The following is a 23,311-nucleotide window of genomic DNA, read 5'->3' on the forward strand; positions in this document are numbered from 1 at the left end:
ACCTTTGGTCCAATTAAAACTTGAAAGTAACAGTATCGATGGGTTGTCTATTCCTGTGTTTGTGTGTGTTGAAATTTTATCTTCACATTTTGTCAAAGATGAAGTCTATCACAAATGAGTTGGGGAATTAGAAGCCAAAACTCCATGAATTAATTACAGGTTGCATGTACATCTCATCTTTCAGATTAAATGAAAACCCAAAAGAAAAAAAAAAATCAACTTAAATTTACAACACCAATGAGCTTCTTATCATTGGTACACTGAACAGCCTTTGGTTTTCCATAAAAAGCTGAAAGCTCTTATTGATTTTTTTCTTGTAATTGTCTTGCACAGTGGCTTTGATTCCGCCACAGGCATGGATGTCCCGCTATTCTCCGACCGCTTTGTCAGTTTCAGTGATGGTTTCCGTGTTGGTGCCGGTGTTCGTGTTGGTGTCGGTGTCGGTGACGGTGACGGTGTCCGTGACGGTGTTGGTGTTGGTGTTGGTGTTGGTGACGGTGTTGGTGACCGTGTTGGTGTTAGTGCTGGTGGCTCCTGTTGTCGTTGCACCCTGAACAACATCAGAAGCTTTTGAGCCTTCTCTTTGCCTCTTGCTGTCCCATTCACAGATATCGACACCAGCCCGGGAATTACGCCTTCCTGTAGGACCATCTCACTGCACCTCTCACTCCCGTTGCAAAGAATCAAGAGGCAAGCAACTGCTTGTTCCTGCTCAATGGATTCACCGTTGTCTAATATTGCTGCCAACCCACTGATGAGTTCTGGAGTAGATGCCATTTGATCTATACCTGATTCATCTGAAGCCAAATTTATGGAGATAGCTATGCACTTTTCGGTCCATGTTCGACCGAGAGGGGCAGCAAGAAGGGATTGAAGTCCCCTGATGATTCCAGAAGAAACCAGGTTGGGAATATTGGAGGGCACGGTTGAGAGATTGTAAAGTGTGTGAAGTGCATCAAGTTTGCATAGTGTTTCAGTATCAGTGTGGAGGAGTTGAGTCAAGAACGGGACTGCACAACTTGAGCCGATAATAGATTTGGCTTCTTCCAGACAGGAGACATTGAGATAAAGGGCCGTTGCAGATCCGTGGCAATCTGGGTTCATAATCATTTCCTCCAACAATGAAATCACACCTTCTGCCAGCATTATTTCCTTGTTCCTGAGAAAATATGCTTCCCGACATCATATATATAATACACTATAATTTTAGATCAAAAGGAATGCATTTGCAAAAAAAAAAAAAAAAAAAAAGGGTCTGAATAAAGATACATAGAGTACATAACTTCAATAATTAGCATTACTGTTATCAAATTAATAAAAGGAACTTTTTTCAACTCTTAAGGATAAAAGAAAACAGTTAAACGGTCTATTTCTTTCATCGAACAATCTGAAGCATTTCAATATCCCAACTCCTATTCCTTTCATTCAAGTCAGTACTGGTAAATGATGTAAAATCTATCTAGTTTTACACATTTTCTAAATCGAGTAAGGTTTTAGAGAACTAAAATGTTGCACGCCTTTTTGCGTATTGAACTGCTTGATTTCTAATTGTTCACATAGATTAGTTAAGAGGTATCGGTACTCGAAAAGTGAAGGTACTTATTGCTAAATAAAAGAAGCAAAAGTGAAAAACAATGTACTACTTCACATACATGCCACCTTACAAACAATTGATATGCTGTGTAATATATAGCAAAGAAAAATAGACTGTAATTGAGGCAAAAAGATTGGGAAGGCTACAAACCTGTCGTTGTTGACTGCAAGGTTGAAAAGAGCCATTGCTGCACTTTCCTGAGCCTTAACATCTTGTTCTTGCACAGCTCTCTCCAAGTAGCGTAGAAGTCCCTGGACAAATCCATTAGCTCCCATAAGAATCCTCGCCTCGTCATCATCCTTGAGCAACAGTCTTATTTGCTCCACAACTTCCAACTTTTTCCTCAAGTCAGCTTCTTCATTCAAAACTTTCAAATACTGTTCGTATCTAATAAGCATATTTGTGACGGACTCCTGGTCTTCAGCAGGGTTGTCATCCACTACATTTTCTTTGATCTCCTCGGTTGTACCCTTTTGTTCAACCAGAACAAATTTAGCATCTTTCAACTTACAAGAACCAACTGTGTCCACAGGCGACGAATTTAGAGACACTGATTCAGATAGCCTCCAGTAATTGAGGTCAAGACTATCTGGAGGCCCATCAGGAGCAGGAACTCCATTCTGTTCACACCAGTTTGCAATCAGGCCCTTAACACAGTAATTTGGCGTCAATGAAAAATGAGAAAGTTTCTGTTGAGTTTTTGGGCAGGTGTTATGCCCATCACTTAACCACTTCTCTATGCAAATCCTTTCATATGTTTGCCCGGAAGCAATTATGACCGGATCATACATAAGCTGCAATGATATAGGACACCTCAACTCATCAGGTGGAAGGGGAATCTGCTCCAATCTGAGATTTGTTGGCTTCATGTTAAAAGTACCAAGCTTTGTTAGCTGCCTTTCAAAGGCTTGTCCATTTCCACCAGGTCCACTATCCTCGAGAGTGCTCTGAACAGTGGGTGAACAAGGTCCAGAACCCTGCGAGTCATTGTCATCAGATACCTCGCTTCTAAATAACTTGGAGTACTTCCTCATGAGATGCAAAAGATATGCAACAATTGATTCCTTCCTCTTGTCCTCTTCAGTGCGAGACCGATCTATTAGTTTCTTTAGTGCTCTTCTCTCTGCAAGAGCTGCTCTAGAGGAGTTTATTCCAAGTCTTATAGCAGCTTGGTGAAAAGTCTCAAGCTCATTGTTATCAACAGTGTTGCTAAATGTTCGTCCTCGTTGGAGCAATACAATAATGTCCTCACCAACTTGCTTCTCCAAAGGGTCTAGGAAAAATTGAGTATTATCCAGTTCCTTCATAATCTCCTGAACCTGACATACAAATGAAAAGGGTGTCAACACAGCACAATATTCAAGCAGTATTTACTAATAAGATTTACCAAAGATTATGGTACCTGATGGCCAATTGACTGTGGAACAATATCTTCAACGCGTTGAAGGCTATCCTGTAGAGCACATTTTACCTTCTTAAACTTCAACAGGACAGAGTCCCCAGTTATAGCCTACAACATGCAAAAAAGATGTTAAGAACCGAAGTAGTAACAGAAAAGCTCCATGACAACTTCATTACCATCGGGTTAAAAATTAGTGCTTCTGTATGACACTAATGGCCCTAAAAACCCCATAGAGCCAGCTACACTGAATAGGAAAAATTTAAGGGATACAATCATTGTACTAACCAAATAAAGTTTGCTGCTCTCTGTACAATGTAGGAGAGTATTTTTGGCTTTTTCCAGTGCCACATGCAACGAGCATAATGCCTGGATACCAGATTTGCTCCGAGGTCGTGCTTCTTCCAATGAAGGGAAAATTGATGATGCTTTACAATATATTGAAGAAAGAGCCTTGCACATTCCTCCATGTAGCTAAAACAAAGGATGAAACTAGATTACTTACCCTGTGCCATATTATCAATATTGATTGAAGCATTAACTTCTAACAAGAGCAAGCCAAAATGATTAACTTGAAAAATCATTCTACAAAATACCGAACTTTTACCCCTTAGTCGTCTGATCACACTTCTTGAAGGCCAAATTTGTTGTGAACGTAGAAAATGGTGCAAGAAATTTCAGATCATCATGAACCCAACACATACGACAAAATTTACATGTAACTAAACATTCAACCAAAACCAAATCGAACCAGCCAAACCACAGTACAATTACACTCAATTATTCCTGATTCCTTAAAAAGTATTTATGAAACTCCACACCACGCAAGGTTACCAAAACGATATAGATAATTCGTGAAAACAGAACAGAAGATAAAATCACGCCAGTCAGGATGTAGGAGGGTTCAAGAGTTTAAAGACTTTTGAACACAATACGACTTCAATTTAATCCATTCCACATACCTTGGCATCGCGTGCTGCAAATAGACTTTCCTCAACCTCCGTAATATCCATTGTTCAAGCTCACCGTTAAATCCTATACTAAAAAGTTATGTCATCTGCGTTGCAAGATTATAAAACAATTTTTAGATAAGGCAATGAAATTCTTTACAGCTAACAGACACAAAAGAAAAGAAAAATGATTATAAAAGCAAACCATTATTGCTTTAGCTAACATAATCCTCCTTTACTTTTATTCACAAGCAAATTAGAGAGCCTATGAGTCAACCTAAACCTTATTAATAATTGAAATTGAGAGGCCACAAAAGACTACTTATAAGAATTGGTGGCGCGTGAAAATTGTCCTATACTACGGTGCGAGAACGAGATTCACAGAACACTAATCTGAGAATAGACGAAAATAATAAAAAGACACGGGATAAATAGCAACTCAATTATCCATCAAACGACGAATAATTAGGGAAACGCCGACTGATTTAGACATTTTATCAAATACCAAAGGAGACAAAAATTGAGAGACCGCGATAACAGACAATGAACTCTGATTTAAACAAATCTTCCATCAGCTCGAATTGAAGGTTCAAAAACGGAATATACAGAGATAGATACGTATTGCCGAGGAGTACAAGCCTCAGAATCGGAAAAAAAAAAAATGAATATCTACATACAAGAAATTCGAGAAACGACTTCCTGGGAGAAGATCTTGCCGAAACAACAACCATTGCATAAAAGCATTCAAAACAACAAACATGTAGAAATCAAGTCAAATCAAATCAAATCAAATCAAACCTCTGTTACATGAACCAATACACAGCAAGCAAAGCACGATGAAGCTGAAATCTTCGCCAAAATGAACGGAACGAATTCGATAATCGAAAAGAAAAAAAATCGAGAATGGGAGAATCAGGTGGTGGAGAGTAAAGAAAAACAGATTTGAAACAGAGAAAACGTACCAGAAAAAACAGAGCCAACCAAGGAGGCTTCATAAAATTCACAAATTGTCTCAGAAAACAAACAGAATCAGAGGCTACCTATGCTCAGCGCCTTTTCTTTCCATTAATCATCTCCGTCCCCGCGCAAGAACAGGTACTCTTTTTTAAATAATATAATAAAAACAAATAAATAAATGTTTAAAATAGGTAAGCAGATTTCTCGGAACGGAGAGGAAAAGACGATTTATGCTGTTTTTTTTTTCTTCCCAATGGGAAGACGGTTGAAAAAGCAAAAACAATCCTTAAAAAAATATAACAATTTATTACGACTATACCTCTATTTTTTAGCCATTTTTTCCTTAATCATTTATTTATAAATAAATAAATGTCAAATATTACATTAATGACTCAAATTTCTTATTCGTAACTAATATATGTCAAATATTTTTGAAATCTTTACATCAATTTTGAACCAAACCGAAAAAAATCTAACCTAAGCCAATAACAGTTCGAGTTCTTCATATCATCGAGTCGAAACGAGTTCAAATTTTAATATAAATAAATAAATATGTTTTTTTTTAACCAAAAATGTGAAGCAAATGGATATTAAAAAAAAAAAAAAAAAAATTGACAAATGTCTGTCAGAGCAGGACTTGAATTTATGGGATGGCCTTCTTTTAATTATTTAGAAAGTTGGATTTATGTGCAAAAAAAAAAAAAAAAAAAAAAAAAAAAAAAAAAAAAAGAATTCTCCACTGTCCCCATAAGCTCACTGGCCGACAATTGCCTTGCCGACCATCGAATTTGTCGGTTAGCAGATCTGTAATAAATTAGGCGAATTGACCTATCTGTCCTTTACAACAATTTTCCATTTTAATTCAATAAAATCTCGCTCAAACTCTATTTGATTATTATTGATATCATGGAGGATCATTCCATTTTTATCTAAATATTAAATGTTTTAAATTCCACCAATATAATATTAAAATAAAAAAAATTATGAATATCAAATGGCAACTCATCTTTTTCTTTCAAAAAAAAAATCCCATTATCCTTTATTTTAAAATTTAAACAAAAAAGTTCCATAAATTTTAACTTATGTATAAAAATTTGATAAATTAAATAGTGAAATGAAATTGTTTAAATAGTGCTGATTAATTTTTTAAAATGATATAAATATTTGAAACAAAATTGAAGAGGGGTATTATGGTAAAGTTGGTGAGGCAGTGGATTTATATTGGCAACAGGCGTCTCCATGCAGACTAGTGTGGGGAATAACAGAACAGCCGCCAGATCTTTGTGTGATTAAAATATTATGGGCTCCCAAATAGCCACGTGGTCATGTCTTTTAACCCGTGATTTCAACCGGCCAAGCCGTTTTCCCCTTCCGTAACTCCCGGTTTGTTATCCAGAACTTCTATTTTTACCTTGCTTCCTCGTTTTTTACTGCGGAAAAAAATTGCTTCATATTCTCCACGTCAGCACCCAAGTTCAATATTGCGGTCAACGATTTGCTTTGACCGTTTCCACATCAGAAATCTGATTTTTTTTTTTTTTTTCCAGTTCAGAATCACTTGATTATCTGTAATATTATATTATTTATAAATAAATACAATTCGGCACACCATTTTTATTTTTATTTTTTTTAGAGTTCGAATTCGGCAAACCAACTTTACATTAAATAATAAAAAGAAAAGGACATGGTTGATGATGCTTAGAAACCTTTTTTCCATTATTTATTTATTTATTTATTTATTTATTTATTTATTTATTAACGACGGTTCGGTGTTTAAGAACACGATCCAACCGCAAATAAAACCGGGGCCCACAAATAAAAAACCAGAACGGGTTTTTTAAATTTAAACAAAATACCAATGTTTTGGGGGCACAAAACCCCAAACAAATGGGTCACGTCATCGAGTCAAAAGTCATGTTTTGTGTAAATGACAAGTAATTAAACGCCAAAAACATCTAATTAAACTTGATTAGTCGATTAATTTATTTGGAAATTTCATAATGATGTCGTGTTCATGATTACGTGGCCTCCCCCAATGGCCTTTTTAATATTATTTTAAATTATTGGGTCCCTATCATGGTCGATTTAGTTTTCAATTAATATTCTCAATAATTAGCCTGCAGCTTTGAATGAATGTTTGGCTGTCCATTTAATCTCAATACTGTTCATTCAAAATATATTGCTAATTGTCACTACTTATTCAATAAATAAGGGTATACTTTTTTACTACTTCATTAAAAGAAACACAAAAAATATATTTTTTTAATAATCATGTGAAACCAATTGGATTTTTTAAATAAATAAAAATTACTTATTCATTTTTTAAATCTCGTGTTTTTGGTAAATTTCAAATCGAGAAAGAATAGATACATATTTTTCTACGTATTTATTACTTACTTGACTAACAAATCTGATCAAAATTGATTTCAGTTAATTTAAAAAGTCGTTAGCGATAAATAATATTATTTTTTGCAATTACCTCATATTTATTTTATTGGAGGTTATATCTCGTGCTTGACTTTTAACTAATGACTTTCGTGGTAGTTTACAATCCGCTGATGCAAAATAAATTAGGGTCAACCTACCTTTAACTACTATTATTAATATAATTATTTATTCATTAGGTTAATTTTTCCAATTTGAATTAAAGGTTAATAATAAAGTCAGAGAATTTATTATTATTTTAATATTCAAAACAAAAGACAGGTTAAAATCATATTTGGAGTACTCTCACGGTGACTTGTCATGATGATGTGTCTTCCAGCCTAACTAATTTAATAAATCACATTATTAAAACTAACTAACACGTGTTATTGTTACATTGGTTGGGACATTTTTGTGTTTCAGACAACCTAATAACGCAACATCTTAGGCTGTTCATGTTTAATTTGATTTAAACTTCGGTAGTTTTGTCTGTTTGGAAAAAGTTTTATTTTTCTTTATAAAGATTTGTATAAAGCTATGGTTCATTGAATTTATTGGAAATTTATTAATAATAATAATATTATTATTATTATAATCATAATAATTATTATTATGCAACTGCCCAGTCCATTCGAATTGATCGCTAATGTCTAAACATACTAAAATTACAAAAATATCCCTTAGTTTTTGTTTTGAAAAATGATAATTAGTTTTTTATATATATATATATATCTCAATTAATAATATATAGAAATTCTTTTTCATATATATATATATAGAGAGAGAGAGAGAGAGAGAGAGAGAGGGTTAATGGCGGTGGAAGGGCAAAAAGGGGAAAAGTGCGGAACGAGTAAATTTAATTCGCGGCTTGGAGCACGATTTATTAATGAGCTAAAAGTACGGCACCGAGAGGGCATTGCATATTTCAGTTATAAAAGTTTTTTTTTTTTAATATATATTTTTTGTATTGTTATTTTAAAATTGGGTCAATATTGGGCCACAAGCCCCAAGGCCCATTACCATCATCACACTTAACTGACCAAATAAAAATATGGGCCAAGCCCAAGCCCATTAAGCCCGTTGGTTTCCTGGAGGACAAGAAACTTGTGTTCGACCTTCCTGTAAACATCCTTATTCTTGCGGCATTTTTTGCCTCCATTTCGATCGTTTCCTTGGACGTTGTATATTTTGTTTGTTTTTAGTTCGTGTTTCTGTTCTCCCGTTGCTCAAGATTCTAGCTAAAGGTAAAGTTGAAGTAGTAAGAGTTCGCTCTTTTTTAGTTCTTTCGAGTGCATATGCGGATTTGTGAGACATTGCTGATTGGAATCAATTTCGGTCATTAGGATTTTGTTATCGATCTGTTCTTGGTTGAAAATTGCTTGCATTCCGAGGATTTTATGGATCTGTTTTGGTTTCTGATAGAATTTGAGGACGGGGTACTGAGATTTTGATCGCACGATTCTATTTTTGATGACTAAGGAGTTTGAAGTGTCTTTTGATGTCAAATCGGTTAGGACGATTATTTGTTTATCGGACGCGAGTGTTTTGACTATTTTTCCGGGCAGGATGTTCCAAATTTAGTTTTCGTAATTCTGTGAAATAGAACTAGCTCGGTTATCGGCGTAGTTGAGGGTGTTTCTCTGGATTTTTTTTTTTTTTTTTTTCTTTTTTCTAACTAAAATCTTGTGTGGATAATTTCTCTGTAAGGCGAACCCTGTACTAACTCTTAATTTTTGGTCATTACAGGAGTTGAAACATGAAGCTCGATACCAGTGGTCTTCAAACAAGTGCTCCGCTGTTTGGACCAAAAATGGAGATTTTGGAAGGGTTTTCAGCTGCTCCATCCTTCGAAGTCCCTAATTCCAGTGACGTAATTTGTAAATCATATCTCATACCGCTTTCTGGGCTGCATACTCTTTTGTAGAATTGATTTTTCTGACTTTGATGTTCCCCGTATATCAGTTTGATGGCTTTCAGAAAGAGGCCATTCAGATGGTGAAGCCAGCTAAAGGAACAACAACACTGGCTTTCATTTTTAAGGAAGGAGTCATGGTTGCTGCTGATTCGCGTGCCAGCATGGGAGGCTATATATGTAAGTTTATTTTATTACATGTGTTCTTTAAACAAATTTGAGCCTTAATTTCTAGACTTGTTTTTTGTGGATATCATGAAACTTCAAAGCTCTATCCCAAGTTACTTTATCCCTATTAGCGATTCGGGGTTTGCACACCTATGTTAGAATTCTCTGTGCAGCTTGATGCATTTGTTCTAGCTTTATGCCATTTGTTCTAGCTTTATGCCATTTGTTCTCCCTCCCCTCACCCTACATTGTATTGTAAGTTCTTGTGTTGTCTTTTGAGAATCGTTCTTCATTCTGAACTTTACATTTGTTTTAAATTTGTACAGCATCGCAATCTGTGAAAAAGATTATTGAAATCAATCCTTACATGCTTGGCACAATGGCTGGAGGTGCTGCCGATTGCCAGTTTTGGCACAGAAACCTCGGTGTCAAGGTAATTGGCCAATATATAATTACTTGTAGGATTCTTAATTTTTATTAAGAAAGGGTTACCTTGTACCACTATCATTTTAATCTCTTTAACTCTACTTTTAGAGTTTTCCAGTCTCAACGACAACTTGTAAATGAGCAAATTCGATTAATTGTACCTTGCCAAAGTTGACATTTTGGGTTTTTCGCTTGTGGTTAGCTGATCATAATATTTAACATGATATGATTTAGTGCCGCCGTCACGAATTAGCAAACAAGCGCCGGATTTCAGTTGCAGGAGCATCAAAGTTACTGGCAAACATTCTATACTCCTATCGTGGAATGGGTCTTTCTGTTGGGACTATGATTGCTGGATGGGATGAAACAGTAATAAAACTTTTATTCATCTTTATTTTCTTATTTAAGATGAAAACTGTGATGAAATTGTTTCATTTTCGTTTTCTTCTTTTACAATGACCCACAACTTACTTTCTTCTGTGCCTCTGTAAAATTTTTGTAGGGTCCTGGTCTATACTACGTAGACAGTGAGGGAGGGAGGCTAAAAGGAACAAGATTTTCTGTTGGATCTGGTTCACCTTATGCCTACGGTGTCTTGGATAATGGGTAAGTGTGATTCTCCATTATCAGGCTGTCTTTAACATTTTGTCAACTCCTTACCGAATTTTTGGACAAACAATGTAGCTTTTTCAGTGAACCACCACGATTTGGCATGAATTGGCCTAGGAACATTGGAGTACAGTAACAAAAAATAGTAAAAGAAAGTGAAGATAACTCCATGGTGACCACCTACTTAGGTCATTAAACTTGCAGTTTTCTGATATTTAAAAAAACTAAACAAACTGCTGACATTTTGTAAGTAGTATTTCATTTTAAAATGAAAAAGAAGTGTTTTAAGTCGTAGAAAAATATAACTGGGAGATCCCACATCGGTTGGAGGGGGGAACGAAGCACTCCATACAAGGTGTGGAAATCTCTCTCTAACATACGCATTTTAAAACCTTGAGGGAAAGCCAGAAAGGGAAAACTCAAAGAGGACAATATTTGCTAGCAGTGGGTTTGGGCTGTTACAAATGGTATCAGAGCCAGGCATCGAGTGGTGTATCAGCGAGGACGCTGGTCTCGAGGGGGTGGATTGTGAGATCCCACATCAGTTGGAGAGGGGAATGAAGCATTCAATATAAGGGTGTGAAAACCTCTCTCCCTAACAGACGCCTTTTAAAAGGGAGACGCCTTTTAAAACCTTGAGGAGGAAGGGAAATAAAACAGAAAAAACTTTGAACTCCCTGATTAAACTAACTAGCAAATGAATTCAACACCCTTTCTCTGCAATATCTCTCCATGTAAAAGGAAACTCAGCGAACACGCCCCCCCCCCCCCCCCCCCCCCCTCCCCAATTAAAATTAGAATTAGTTTAGAAGGTACACCTCAGCTTGTAATTATGATTATATTTCTTGATCTTGAATGCACAATTCTTGCCTTCTGTCGAATTAATGCACCCTTTGCATTACCTGATGGTGTTGTTGGTACATTCAATATTCTTTCCTCTTACCTTTTTCCCCTTCATTATAAAACCATTGTCCATCTTTTCATCTTCGTTGATTTATGTAACTTCTTGAACACTTTGTTGTGTTACCAAGCAGATATCGTTATGACTTGTCTGTTGAAGAAGCTGCCGAACTTGCTAGACGAGCTATTTATCACGCAACTTTCCGAGATGGAGCCAGTGGTGGAGTTGCTAGCGGTATCCTTCTGTCTAAATGTTTCCTCGTGTTTGTAATACTTAAAATTCTCTCTCGTTTCACTCATGATTTGAATGTCATTGATCAGTTTATTATGTGGGACCAAATGGATGGAAAAAGCTTTCTGGCGATGATGTTGGGGAACTTCACTACAACTACTACCCAGTCACGCCAACCACAGTGGATCAGGAAATGGCTGAAAACATTGATTGTAATCAATCCGATACAGACATATAAGCAGGTTAAGACGCTTTCTCCCTGTTCATTTGTGCCAAGGGGGAAGATGATTCTAAAGAGATGCTCTAGGTGTGAACTTTACAGATCCTTAGAAGGTTTGATTCTAGTACTTTAAGGATCTTTCTGTCATGTTATTACAATTATGGCTGCTTGGAGGATATTGTGTCTATGTTTCCTAAATTTTTAATCCATTTCTCCATTGGACTACCTTATTACCATGCTTCTTCTTCTTTTCAGGTTAGTCTTATGGGCCATTTTTTCCCCTTAATTATATATTTATTCTTCTTGGAAAATAATCATGGGCTTGTGATGGAAGATCGGCAAGATTGTTAATTTTTACAAGAGAAAAAAATTAAAACTTTTAAACTACTTTATATATATATATTAGTCAAGTTTTAATTTTTTTTGAAATTTGAATAAACATTTTCTTTAAAAAAAAAATGTAACTGGTTATAAAAAATAATGAGAAAATAAGCATATTTTTCAAAAACTAAAAATGGAGTGGTAAATATTGCCTTGATTATTACATTACACTTTCTATATTTATTCATTTTGGTCTCGATATTTCATTAAAAGAACTATTAAATATATATTCAAGGCTAGGTTTCACCGGGTCAAATTAAATAAAGAATTAATTTTTAATTAGGTTTTTATGAATTGGTAAAATATTAATTTTTGACTCTTTTTTTTTTTTTTTTTTTTTTTTTTTTCAAATATAATTTAACCAATTAAGAATTACATTAAAAATATTTGGAATGGCTTTTAAAAAACCCCTCGCACCAAGTATTCATTTGGTAACTGTAAAAAGTATGAAGTTCCTATAAAGCAATGGCCGATTCGCTGGAACTCGTCTGAACTGCGGAATCCTTCGTCATTTCATTGACAACCGGAGGAAAAATCTCACTCAGAACCGCTTGTGCTCGCCGCTGTTCAAACCTTTGGCTGTTGGGAGGTCAACAAGTTCCTTTCCTCCCGTTCATTCGTTTCCGAAGGACTACGATCTCAGAATCTCTGCGACTTGTATCAGACCCGCTGTTTCTTTTCTTAATAGCAATTTCTGTACTTTCTGTGAGTACTCTGTGATTTGTTTGAATTTGTGTTTTCAATGTTATTGGATTCGCCGTTGAAGATTTAGTTGGATTTAGGCTTTTAGATTAATGGGTTCGAACAAATTGTTTCTTGGACATCGAGAGATTCGGATCTTTGTTGGAGAAAGTTAATGTTTTAACATTGTTACCCATTCCCGATTCGTAAATTGAATTCAAGGTTTACTCCTTCAGCTTTCAATATCTATGAGGAACTACATTTCGTGACAGTTTCTGCACAGAGATTGTTTAGTTTAGCTTTGTGGTGCCCAAAATCTTAATGGAACTTCAAAATGGTGTATGACTTTTGTAAAAATCGAAGAGCCTAATTTATTTACTGTGAAGTTTCCAAATTATGAGGAGAGTTTGTCGTCAATCATGAATGATATGGATGTGTGTATTGAACTTCATTTCAGTCCGTTCCTAACTTATTTTATCCTATTTCTAGGTTGAATTGAATAGTGAAGATTGTTAGCGTGATTAATACCTGGCATTTTGAAAATGGTAAAGGACCCTGGCCTTTGGTGTGTGGACTATGAAAATAGTCATAGCTTGGATAAATAGGAGCTATTAATCGCTGACATGGTCGATGTTTGTTTTTCAGTCGGCTTTGTTCAATTTTCATTCGTTTCTGACAGTAATCCTACTGGGAATTTGTACCTGTACCTATGTGAAGATGCAGTTTCCTGCTATTCTTGAACAGAGAAATGGGTAATTTCTTCATTTCTCTTATGCTGTACACTGCATTGAGATAAATATAGATAATCAGGTTTCGAGCATGTTGGCTAATTGTTTGAGTTTTCCCTTCATGTTGCTACTTTCTTTTCCTTTTCCCTAACATAATTGGAATTAATTTGATGCTTGGAGAGACCCCCATTCTTCCTTTACTTCGTAAAGTTGAATTTCCTATACTATATGTTAGGTGTTGATTGATTTCTTATCATGGCGGTGCTATTGATCAACGATATTGATGTTCTTGGTGTGCGAAATCACTACCTATTATGTTCGAAATACGATTACATTATAAATTCCATATCGTTTTTAATCGAGTTGCTCGTCTGACAGGTTCCGTGGCTTCTTTTGGAAAGCAGCAAGAATTGGTAGGTTTCTTGGTTAAATTTGCACAATTGCTCTATTGCATGAATATTTTTCTGGAACAATTTATACATAAACTGTAGAACATCTGAACTCTTTCTTTCTTCTTTTCTCTTTGGTTCTTCCAGCATTCGTCTCTCTTAATGAGACTGAATTTCTGATGTATTGCACCCAAAAAAAAAGTATTTAGCTTCTTTATTATTAAAAAAACTCGGTAGCTTTTCGGCCTTTTAGATTTCTCTTGTTCATATTCGAATTTATATACACAATCATGCAACGAGGGACATGGGAGAAAGAAACAAAGTCAGTTACACCTATTTCAATCAGTAGGGCATAGATTTTGTTGTCATTTGCCAAGTATAACAGTCATTATTATCTGACGGGGTGATGTTCTGTTTGTGAATCAGGTGAACGTTTGAGTCCTTGGGTAGCTGTGGGATGCTTCTCAATGGGAGTCTCAATAATATTCTTCTGAGCTATGCCTATATTCCCTGTTTTGTGGTTTATTTAGCATGTGTGTGCCTTACAGTCTTATTTTAGTAAGAGGGTCTTTGAAGTTAGATTTCTGTAGTGACATGGTTGAAAGCTATTTAAATCCATTTATAAACACACGAGCATTCCATTACAAGTTGCTTTGCTTGCTATGCATCCTCAAAAATGCCAAAGAGGAAGATCGTTGTTGTGTTACATTTCTCATCCGAAAACAAAAGAGTTTTGTTTTCTTTAGTGCATTATACTTCTACTTAAGACACATACCACTGATGTTCTATCACTTGAGGTAGGCAGCAATCTAGATAGTTGTTGAGTAGAAAATAGAGGGGGATCGAGCCGAAGTTCAAAAATACCAAGTTTCGGCTTGATTTTGAAGACTTCAGCTGTTTTTCCATTTGCGCTCGCTGCTTCGACTGGTTTTTGCAACCTCTTTTCTCCAACTTTAGTATGTTCTTCGTCTCGAATCACAGCTCCCTTTCCTTCGTCACATCTCATTTTCATTGCCTATTTCCAACAATCCTTAAATCTCTTGTCTGATGATTGCATAATAGCATGTTGATTACATCGACATCGGCCTTTAAGTAAAGGACTGGAAGTTCAAAGAGCCATTGAAATGGAGTGTTGTTGTAGACATTTTATCTACACCGTTGATCCTAGCAATGCTGGTTTGAATATAGGTAGGGAATTGGAGGTGAAAATGAACCAGAATGGATCTCATGGCTCTTTCGCATTATTCTAGTTCATGGTTTGGTTTGTCTTGGCTATATGGTTCATCCGGAGGAGAGATCGAGCTTTAAGAAATAGAAATGGGTGTTGTTTCTGTAACGTTATTTGTCATTGTAGTTCTCTTTGCTGGAAAAATCAAGCAGGAATAGTTTTGGCCATTTTTTTCATGGACTGCTGTATAACCTCCCTCCACATAGGCGGCAGGTCAGTGTCTAAATAGATTTATGAGTTAAATCTGTGTATACACCTTTGTTTTGGTAAAGGTTATAATACAGTATCCACACGCACACACACAAAATGAACATAGGACTTGATATTTAAGGCTTATTTGAGTAGAGGTAAGAGATTCGAATTTTCAGTCACGAAAAAGTAAATCATTCACCAGATACCATATTTACCTATTATGTACAAATTTAAATCTTTCATGTTCTTCTTAACATGGGATTAGCTTCTAAAAACTCAATTCCCTTGCCTTAGGGGTTGGATATCATACCACACATCAATCTTCTCAAACAGATTCTTAATAAAGCCATCACTTTGAAGGTTCTAAGTTCGAACTTCAAAGGCTTGCATAGCCCGCAACCGACCAGAGGATTACCGGGTTCAGCTGACACCTTCGACTTCACTTGACATGATTTGATCAGCAATCTACATTTTCTATGAGTAGCAGCAGCAAGTTGAAGCAATGTAAAGATTGCTTCATGAGTATCTATCTATCTGGATTGCAGACTTGTTTGAAAACAAACATCATCAAAGGATTGATTCTCCACTAGATCATTAAGATAAGAATGATGTTTTAAATGATTGACCAAATCATTCATTGTCAGATAATAGAAATGGAGGATGAATTAGAATCTGCTAACAAACAAGTCAAACTGGATAAGAAGTGACTGTCTTTCACTCTAAAATGACACTTCCATTGTCAAACCTTGATGGTCACACTGCACAAGCACAAGCCAGATGGTTTTATGTCTGAGGTCTTCCATTCCGAACCCGGAGCTGCATTTGGATCGTACAACAAAGTACGGTATTCGGGTTCGTTCTTCAACGAGAAGAGCAACAGCTTCCCATCCACTATGCCAAACCGAAATCCAATGCTAGAGCTACCAGTTAATGGAACAGGTACCATCTTCCATGAATTATCCTCTGGATTGAACATAGATAGCTTTCGTTGGTTCTTCCATTCCATACAGAAGAGTTTCTTACCTACTACAGCATGAGCAGTGACCATTACACAACCATTCTTCATCTCGTTCCAACTATGTCTCTTGGGATTGTACACGTCGACGAACCTCGAATTTCCAATGGTGAAGCTTGACCTTCCACCCATGACGTACAGCTTACCGTCAAATCCACATGCAAAACAGCCTGATCGAGGGCGGCGGAGGCTTTCAATTAGAGTCCACTTGTCAGTTTCAGGGTCATACACCTCAGCACTCGATAGATTGTCGCCTTCTATCCCATAGCCTCCAACCACATAGACAATTCCATCAACCGCAGCACAAGCAAAGTCATATCGAGCTACGTTCAAATTGGCTAATTTGCTCCACCTGCATCCATGTTTGAAGAAGTACATGACTAACTAGTGAAAACCCAACTCTACTTTCCCCGTAGCAAGCAGAGAAATTAAAAAGCAATCATAAACAGAAGCTCAATCCACTATAACTACAAATAAAGAAGCGCCTTCTTAACAGTCAACACCACCATAAACATGGAGTGTCTTGAAATTAATAGCAGCGCGATTTCAAGTTCCTTTTTTATATCAAGAAAAATCATTGTATATAATTATAAAAATAAAAAATAATTGAATAATATGAATTAAAAAAAAAAAAATCAAATCCCTACCAAGATATCTGGAAGCTCCAACCAATAAAAACCTAATGAATCTAAAAATCAGAAGAAGAAAAAAAAAAGAGAGAGAGAGAGAGAGTCGGAAGATGATCCAATCAGGCTAAAAAATATGAATAAGGTAAGTAATAAAGAGTAATTAGAAATGAGAATCAGATTTATCAACCAAAACAGGCCTAACGTTAATCATAATGAGTATAAAAGCAACTTCTTGGAATATATGTTTCTAAGGTTAATATGGATAACAGACCTGTTAAGGCAAGAATCATATTGATAAACGTCGGATGATACAGAATCAGTCCCGTCAGCAATCGAATAACCAGCTATGACAAGAAGCTTCCCGTTCAAAACCACCACTTCAAAACCAGCTTTCACTGCCCCAGGCATCGGGGGAAGAATTCGGAATTTGTGTTCTACACAATCAAATACTTCCCAGTGGCACTCCTTCCTTTCAGCATCCATGGTTAAGAAGTACAGCCACTCCTCAACAGCACCAGCTAATTTCCTCTCGGTTATGAAATCCTTGCCTTTAATGAATGACCTCCAATTCTTGCAGACACCAGCCATAGATGGGTGGCTAGAACGTGGAACCAGGGCAAGGCACAGTTTTGCGACATCATCGGGCAAGCCAGGAAAGAGAGACTTGTCAGACTCATAATCAAACTGAGTGGATCTGGTATCGCTTTTCGAATGACTAACTGAATTCTTTTTAACAGTGTTGATGATGCACATGTTTATTTCTGTGAACCTCTTCTTTCCAGAAATGAATCCAGGCATTATACAAAATAAAGTAACCAATTAAATCATGTACAACGACGACTGTTTTTCTTCAACAGTATCGCTCAAACAGTCCAATAACTTGATTGAGTTCAATTAAAGAAATTCGTGATATCCTTTACTAATTGGGATTCTGCAAGACCAAGGCATAAAGGAAGTTGCAGAACGGATCACTTGAGCAGCAAATGCAGAGGACTTTCTGTGTCTTGTCCAATCTGATTCAAAGTCCATGCCAGAAAACTCACGCTTATATTTACTAGATATGGCAGTATGAGTGATGCTCTGCAACTGTATAGAGTTCCCTCTTTCTCTATGCATTGCCAAAATACCTACACATCGTGCAGCATAAAGCTTATAACCCAAGTTCTCGTGAAAGTGACAGCCGATGAGCATGTATGCACAGTGTCAGATTTGAAAGAAAAACATACCAGTCAATGCCATAGAACTCGCCAAGTTAGCCCCCCATAACTTCCATTTGAAAATAGAGAGAAACTGAAAGTCTGAAATATGGAAAGTCATAAAGGTTACAGGATTAATATCAAAGGCAAATACAAATCGATTGATTATTACTTAAAGTCCCAGATCACAAGAATTATAAGTTCCAAGCTTAAAATGATATGAAAAGGATATAAAACCAAAACGAGTTCATATCATTTGAGCTTATCTTTCAACAGAGGTAGAAGGAGAAACAAAAAATAATAGAAGATGCACAAACAAGCGACACATGCATGGGCCAAAAAGACTCGTCAAACACCGAGTATTGGGTTTGACACGTTTTCTTATTCAGTATTCGAAGGGTGAGAATGGCGATGCCGAACAAAGTGACAGTAAATATCTCAGCAGCTTCTTCATAATGAAGCAGATAGAAGCCGAGCTTAGCAGAGATATGGAGGGAAATACAAGCAAAGCAGCCAACAAGTTGGATCCAACAGTCCCCTTCAAGAGGGTACAAGACAAAAGCTCTTCAACCGGATCTGGAATCAATTAATCTTCTACACAGACACTGAACTCAAGAATTGAATATCCCTCAACATTATAGAATCGCGAAAAACAAGATGAACCAGGAAAAGTTAAGCTGATCGTTCTCAAAGACCAACAAAACTTCCATCGCATCAAAATCACAACCATCAGAAACGATATAGATACATGAACACTGAACTCAGAAATTGAGCCGACAATTCAAGACCCTAACAAATCGATGAACAGCAGAATCTAGAGCAAGCAAAACAATGGCAAAGCATAAACAGCCACATAAACACAACAACACAGCATTGCATAGGGTTTAACAAGCTGCACAGCTACGAAGTACAAAAACAAGCCACTTCACCCCCCGCCTCCAAAAATTACAAACAAGAACCACACAAATCCAAACTCCATGGATACAAAGATCCAGTGAAGTAAACTGATCTAAAACAGAAAATAAAAGAAAATACCACCAGATCTGCAGCAAACACAAGCCGGAATCGAAAGCGGAAAAAAAACATAATCAATACAGCAGATTCAAGATCAGAAAGAGAAGATTACCAGAGAGGCGGCAGCAGCAGCAGCAGCAGCAGCAAAGAGGGTTGTTGAGAGATTTGAAACAAAATGAAGAAGATGTGGTTGGTCTCTAGGGTGGGGCTGAGATTGAAGAGGATTTATAGAGAACCAAAAATAGGAATGAAAAAAAAAGAAAAGGATAAAACTGACAGAACCGGACCACGTCAGAATGAGATTTTCCGCGCAATTGCTCGCCAAGACACGAAGGAGACGATAATTGTCGTCTTTTGTGTTCCCCCGAATTAAGGAATTACCGAAATAAAACAAATTAATTTACTTAATTAATTACCTGTTTCTAATTTTATTATGTTATTTTTAACCTTAATCTTCAATTAAACTTTCTTTAATCATGAGATTAATTTAGTAATTTCGGAAACCTCAAACAATTTTTACAACTAACCAAAAATTAAATTAGTAAAATAATATTTTGCAATACAATTTCCAAATAAATATATAATTTTATTAAAATAATGGATAATTCTCATTTTGTCTACCTCATCTTCACCATATTTAAATTATTTTTATTTTTATTTTTAATGAATTTGCTATTTCCACTTATTATTCGCAAATTAATGACTTTTTTTTTTTTTTTTAGTATTGATAAGTTGGAATATTGCTCAGACAAGTAGTTGAAAATTAATAAAACGTTTTTAAAAATAATTTTAGAAAATCTTAAATCAATAAAAATTTCGTTAGGGCTTCAACTAAATAATTATTGAAGAAGAAAAACATTAGGTTATAAAATAATTGAAATACCAATTTCAAGAAATTCCCTCAAATGGAAATAGAGGGCCAAATATATAATATATAGTTTTATTTCATTCAATAATTGGAGGGTAACATTACAAAATTGCCCCTATCTCAATTTCAACAAATGTCATTCATAATGGGGGAAAAGGTCAAAAAGGAAATGAAGAAAATAAGAGGAGGGACGGCAAGTTGGGCAATAATTACTTAATTAGACAAATAATCACTTTATTTATGGCTTCAACGATTTATACCTCCCAAATTGGACTTTCTTCCTTAAAATATACTAACTTTATCCAAACAACCCTCCTTAATTTATTTTACCTACTTTATTACCTAATTCTACTCTTTTAATTTCATTTTAATTTCATTCCAGGGTAAAAGGATGATACGAGCATTAATTCTAATCTTTTAATTTCATTCCAGGGTGAAATGATACGAGCAGAGAGCGAATTTAAGTTTTATTTAATAACTATTTTATATTTTATATCTTCATAAAAATTAAACTTTTTGGAAGTGTAACTTAATATTTTAGGATCATAATTAACAGGTAAATATAACCTAAATAAATCAAAATCACAATAAAATGAATAACTATGTATCTTATGATTGAGATGTCTTCATTCATATCTATTTTTTGCTTTTAAATCGTAATTTTAAAAATAAACATGTTAGACGAATACGACTCTCCACAGTTGTATGATATTGTCCACTTCGAGCATAAGCTCTCATGGCTTTGCTTCAAAATGTCTCGTACCCACGGAGAGAGTATTATTTGATTATAAACCCATGATCATTTCCTAAATTAGCTGATGTGACACTTTCATCATCTACCTCCCCTCAACAAAGTACGCCTCCCTCCTCTTAATGGAAGCTTGACTCCTTTTTTCTTTTGGAGTCTTCATCATTTTTTGACTATGCCTGACTATGCCTTCAAGGAGGCTCGACTCTTTTTCTTTTGGAGTCTTTTGTTCGACATTTGAGGATTCACCAATCTATTGGCACGACTATGTTTAGGGTATGACGACGAACACGACTCACTCTCCACAATGGTCACAATGGTATGATATTGTCCACTTTGAGTATAAGCTTTCCTAGCTTTGTTTAGGCTTCTCCAAGAGGCATCCTACCAATGGAGAGAATATTATTTGATTATAAACACAAGATCATTTTTTAAATTGATCATAATGATCATTCCCTAAATTAGTGTCACCCTCCAACAGAACCAAATTCATTTTTTCTTAAAAAGATATCTTTGGAGATATTAAATTTTAGGTCGAGAGTAAACGTGGCTTAAGCTGGACTATTGATTCGCATGGATTTCGTTGCCATTACCACACAACCACATCGATCGCATTTGAATTCCAAGTGACAGAGACGAGCGATTTTGGTTGACAATGCTCTTTACGAACATTATTCAGAGGAATTACCACAAACAAAACTTGTGGAAGCCATTAGCGCGCTTCTCTTAGAACAACAACAATCAAACTCTACCTGGATTTCACTTTCCACGGTTTGCTGCAATTCCGTGAACCTTGGACCTCGGATTTTCTTCTGCTTTTGGTGAAGAATTACGAGTGGAGGGGAAAAAAGAAGCCGTCGATTTCTGTTCATAATCGGAAGAAGACAGCAGCGACGTCGACGCAAATGGAGGTCAGATTCGATGGCGATCGGCGCTGGTGAGCGTAGTGGTCCTCGTGAGAGGAAGAAGGAGCGACGGTCAAATCAAAATTGGAGGGGGCAGAGTTGAAATTGACGGCGTATGGCGTGGATTGTGGAATGACGAAGGTGGAGGGCCCCGTTCGAGCGGCCAAATTGCAGCGACCGCCATTGATGGAACTCGCTAGGGCTTTTTTTAAGACCCCATTCCTTCGATAGGGACGAGCGCTTCACCTCCATTCCCACTCTTCCACGTCATTGTGGACGTCTTATTTTCCATTATTGGACACGTCGCTTCTATTTTGTTTATACATATTAATATCGTCCATTTTTATTCGTGTTCGTAAAATTATTAAATTATTTTTAAAGTAAAAAAATGAACGAGCTATTTCAAAGTTAATATAAATTAGACGTATTTTTTATAATATAATTTAAAAAATATTAAAATTTAAATCTTTAATCTATTTAAATGCCTACTGGCAATGATGGACGACAACTGGACAGAGTGATTATTGGACTTGAAAAATTCGAATAAAAGAATAAAGTGATTTTATTGAAGAAAAAAAATACAAATTTTCGATATGGACCATCGGAGTTGCGTATCGGTAGGTTTCGAACCGACCTAATTGCTTAGTCTATCTTTTTTTTCATTTTTTATATTTTATTTGTCACTTAAAAAATTAAATAAATAAATTTGACCTTTTAAGGATATGCTTGTGGGGTTTAGATAAGCTATCGATTTGGATCCACCTCAATTCTTTTTAATTATAAATTTCTCAAATTAAACTAAATTCGATTAGGTCATAATTAAATAAATAAAATGAATGTCTCAGATTAAAAAATGTCTTAATTTAGAAGACAAAACATTTTTAATAATTACGAGATTAAATTCAATTGAGATGGTCGAAATCTAATTTGATTAAATTATATTTAATAAAAATAGATAAAGATATTTAGTGTTAGAATTTTAATTTTTCAAAGTTTAAAATATAATTCATGGAAAAATTAAATTCAAATATAAGATTAAAAAAAAAAAGTTAGATATTTATCGTAAGATAACGGGTTTTATATTTTATTTTTTTCATAAATATTATATTATAATATATTTAACATGAAGATCACGAGAATTTAAACCTACCATATCTTAAAAGAGGATAGAATAAATACTCAAGATAAAGAATTTTGAAATTTAGTTAAAATATGGAAATTTTGATAAGGGATAAAATAAGCAGCGGAAAGTTTATCGGGAAGTGTTTGGTTAATGGATTAAGTTTTGGCTTCAAAATCAATGGATGGCTCTGTTATTTACGTATCCAAACACAATTTCAGCGCACGTTTTGATTGTCAAACAAATATTTAATAGATAAGTTTATCAAATTATTAAATTAGTTGACTTCTAAATTATCAAAAGTCAAATCAATATTTATACTATACATATTAATGAACTAAATATAAATTATAAAAACTAAAATTTCAATCAACTTATTCTTTTGGATAATAAAATTAAAACATTTTAAAATCTAAAAAACAATGA

General features: G+C 35.4%; 4 protein-coding genes across 10 annotated transcripts; 2 read left to right on the plus strand and 2 right to left on the minus strand.

The window, feature by feature from the left end:
* Window positions 1–127: 127 nt before the first annotated feature.
* LOC111798982 (U-box domain-containing protein 45) lies at window positions 128–5,158 on the minus strand. 6 transcript variants are annotated; one of them, XM_023682353.2, is made up of 6 exons: window positions 4,984–5,158; window positions 3,956–4,050; window positions 3,282–3,467; window positions 2,997–3,104; window positions 1,745–2,913; window positions 128–1,159 (listed from the first exon to the last, which is right to left on the minus strand). In XM_023682353.2, the coding sequence occupies exons 2-6, from the start codon at window positions 4,004–4,006 to the stop codon at window positions 250–252; spliced, it is 2,424 nt and encodes an 807-aa protein (XP_023538121.2). In that variant the 5' UTR covers window positions 4,007–4,050; window positions 4,984–5,158; the 3' UTR covers window positions 128–249. The 6 variants fall into 6 exon arrangements, with proteins under 6 accessions (XP_023538121.2, XP_023538120.2, XP_023538122.2 ...); XM_023682352.2 differs by having other exon boundaries at window positions 4,906–5,158; XM_023682354.2 differs by lacking the exon at window positions 4,984–5,158 and adding an exon at window positions 4,742–4,899.
* A 3,262-nt stretch (window positions 5,159–8,420) lies between these two features.
* LOC111799326 (proteasome subunit beta type-5) lies at window positions 8,421–12,021 on the plus strand. 2 transcript variants are annotated; one of them, XM_023682845.2, is made up of 8 exons: window positions 8,421–8,568; window positions 9,071–9,194; window positions 9,287–9,416; window positions 9,731–9,837; window positions 10,065–10,199; window positions 10,333–10,436; window positions 11,474–11,574; window positions 11,661–12,021. In XM_023682845.2, the coding sequence occupies exons 2-8, from the start codon at window positions 9,081–9,083 to the stop codon at window positions 11,807–11,809; spliced, it is 840 nt and encodes a 279-aa protein (XP_023538613.2). In that variant the 5' UTR covers window positions 8,421–8,568; window positions 9,071–9,080; the 3' UTR covers window positions 11,810–12,021. The 2 variants fall into 2 exon arrangements, with proteins under 2 accessions (XP_023538613.2, XP_023538614.2); XM_023682846.2 differs by lacking the exon at window positions 8,421–8,568 and having other exon boundaries at window positions 9,071–9,201.
* Window positions 12,022–12,593: 572 nt separating this feature from the next.
* Window positions 12,594–14,715, plus strand: LOC111798184 (uncharacterized). Its single transcript, XM_023681189.2, has 5 exons — window positions 12,594–12,877; window positions 13,343–13,398; window positions 13,499–13,605; window positions 13,960–13,994; window positions 14,397–14,715. The coding sequence occupies exons 2-5, from the start codon at window positions 13,396–13,398 to the stop codon at window positions 14,462–14,464; spliced, it is 213 nt and encodes a 70-aa protein (XP_023536957.1). The 5' UTR covers window positions 12,594–12,877; window positions 13,343–13,395; the 3' UTR covers window positions 14,465–14,715.
* A 1,239-nt stretch (window positions 14,716–15,954) lies between these two features.
* LOC111798183 (Galactose oxidase/kelch repeat superfamily protein) lies at window positions 15,955–17,967 on the minus strand. The gene is made up of 2 exons (XM_023681188.2): window positions 17,306–17,967; window positions 15,955–16,757 (listed from the first exon to the last, which is right to left on the minus strand). The coding sequence occupies exons 1-2, from the start codon at window positions 17,830–17,832 to the stop codon at window positions 16,130–16,132; spliced, it is 1,155 nt and encodes a 384-aa protein (XP_023536956.2). The 5' UTR covers window positions 17,833–17,967; the 3' UTR covers window positions 15,955–16,129.
* Window positions 17,968–23,311: the final 5,344 nt, after the last annotated feature.

The sequence above is a fragment of the Cucurbita pepo genome, chromosome 7 (assembly GCF_057944985.1).
Source record: "Cucurbita pepo subsp. pepo isolate OVF chromosome 7, ASM5794498v1, whole genome shotgun sequence".
NCBI classification, from domain to species: Eukaryota; Viridiplantae; Streptophyta; class Magnoliopsida; order Cucurbitales; family Cucurbitaceae; genus Cucurbita; species Cucurbita pepo.

Bases quoted from the DNA above. Each gene is read 5' to 3' on its own strand.
- LOC111798982 (XM_023682353.2), bottom strand. From the start codon at position 4,006: ATGGATATTACGGAGGTTGAGGAAAGTCTATTTGCAGCACGCGATGCC. The intron at 3,468-3,955 runs GTATGTGGAATG...CCTTTGTTTTAG, and splicing joins TTGCAGCACGCGATGCCAAG to CTACATGGAGGAATGTGCAA. The intron at 3,105-3,281 runs GTTAGTACAATG...TGCATGTTGTAG, and splicing joins AGAGCAGCAAACTTTATTTG to GCTATAACTGGGGACTCTGT.
- LOC111799326 (XM_023682845.2), top strand. From the start codon at position 9,081: ATGAAGCTCGATACCAGTGGTCTTCAAACAAGTGCTCCGCTGTTTGGA. The intron at 9,838-10,064 runs GTAATTGGCCAA...GATATGATTTAG, and splicing joins ACAGAAACCTCGGTGTCAAG to TGCCGCCGTCACGAATTAGC. The intron at 11,575-11,660 runs GTATCCTTCTGT...GTCATTGATCAG, and splicing joins CAGTGGTGGAGTTGCTAGCG to TTTATTATGTGGGACCAAAT.
- LOC111798184 (XM_023681189.2), top strand. The intron at 13,606-13,959 runs GTAATTTCTTCA...CTCGTCTGACAG, and splicing joins ATTCTTGAACAGAGAAATGG to GTTCCGTGGCTTCTTTTGGA. The intron at 13,995-14,396 runs GTAGGTTTCTTG...TTTGTGAATCAG, and splicing joins TTGGAAAGCAGCAAGAATTG to GTGAACGTTTGAGTCCTTGG.
- LOC111798183 (XM_023681188.2), bottom strand. From the start codon at position 17,832: ATGCCTGGATTCATTTCTGGAAAGAAGAGGTTCACAGAAATAAACATG. The intron at 16,758-17,305 runs GTCTGTTATCCA...ACATGGATGCAG, and splicing joins TATGATTCTTGCCTTAACAG to GTGGAGCAAATTAGCCAATT.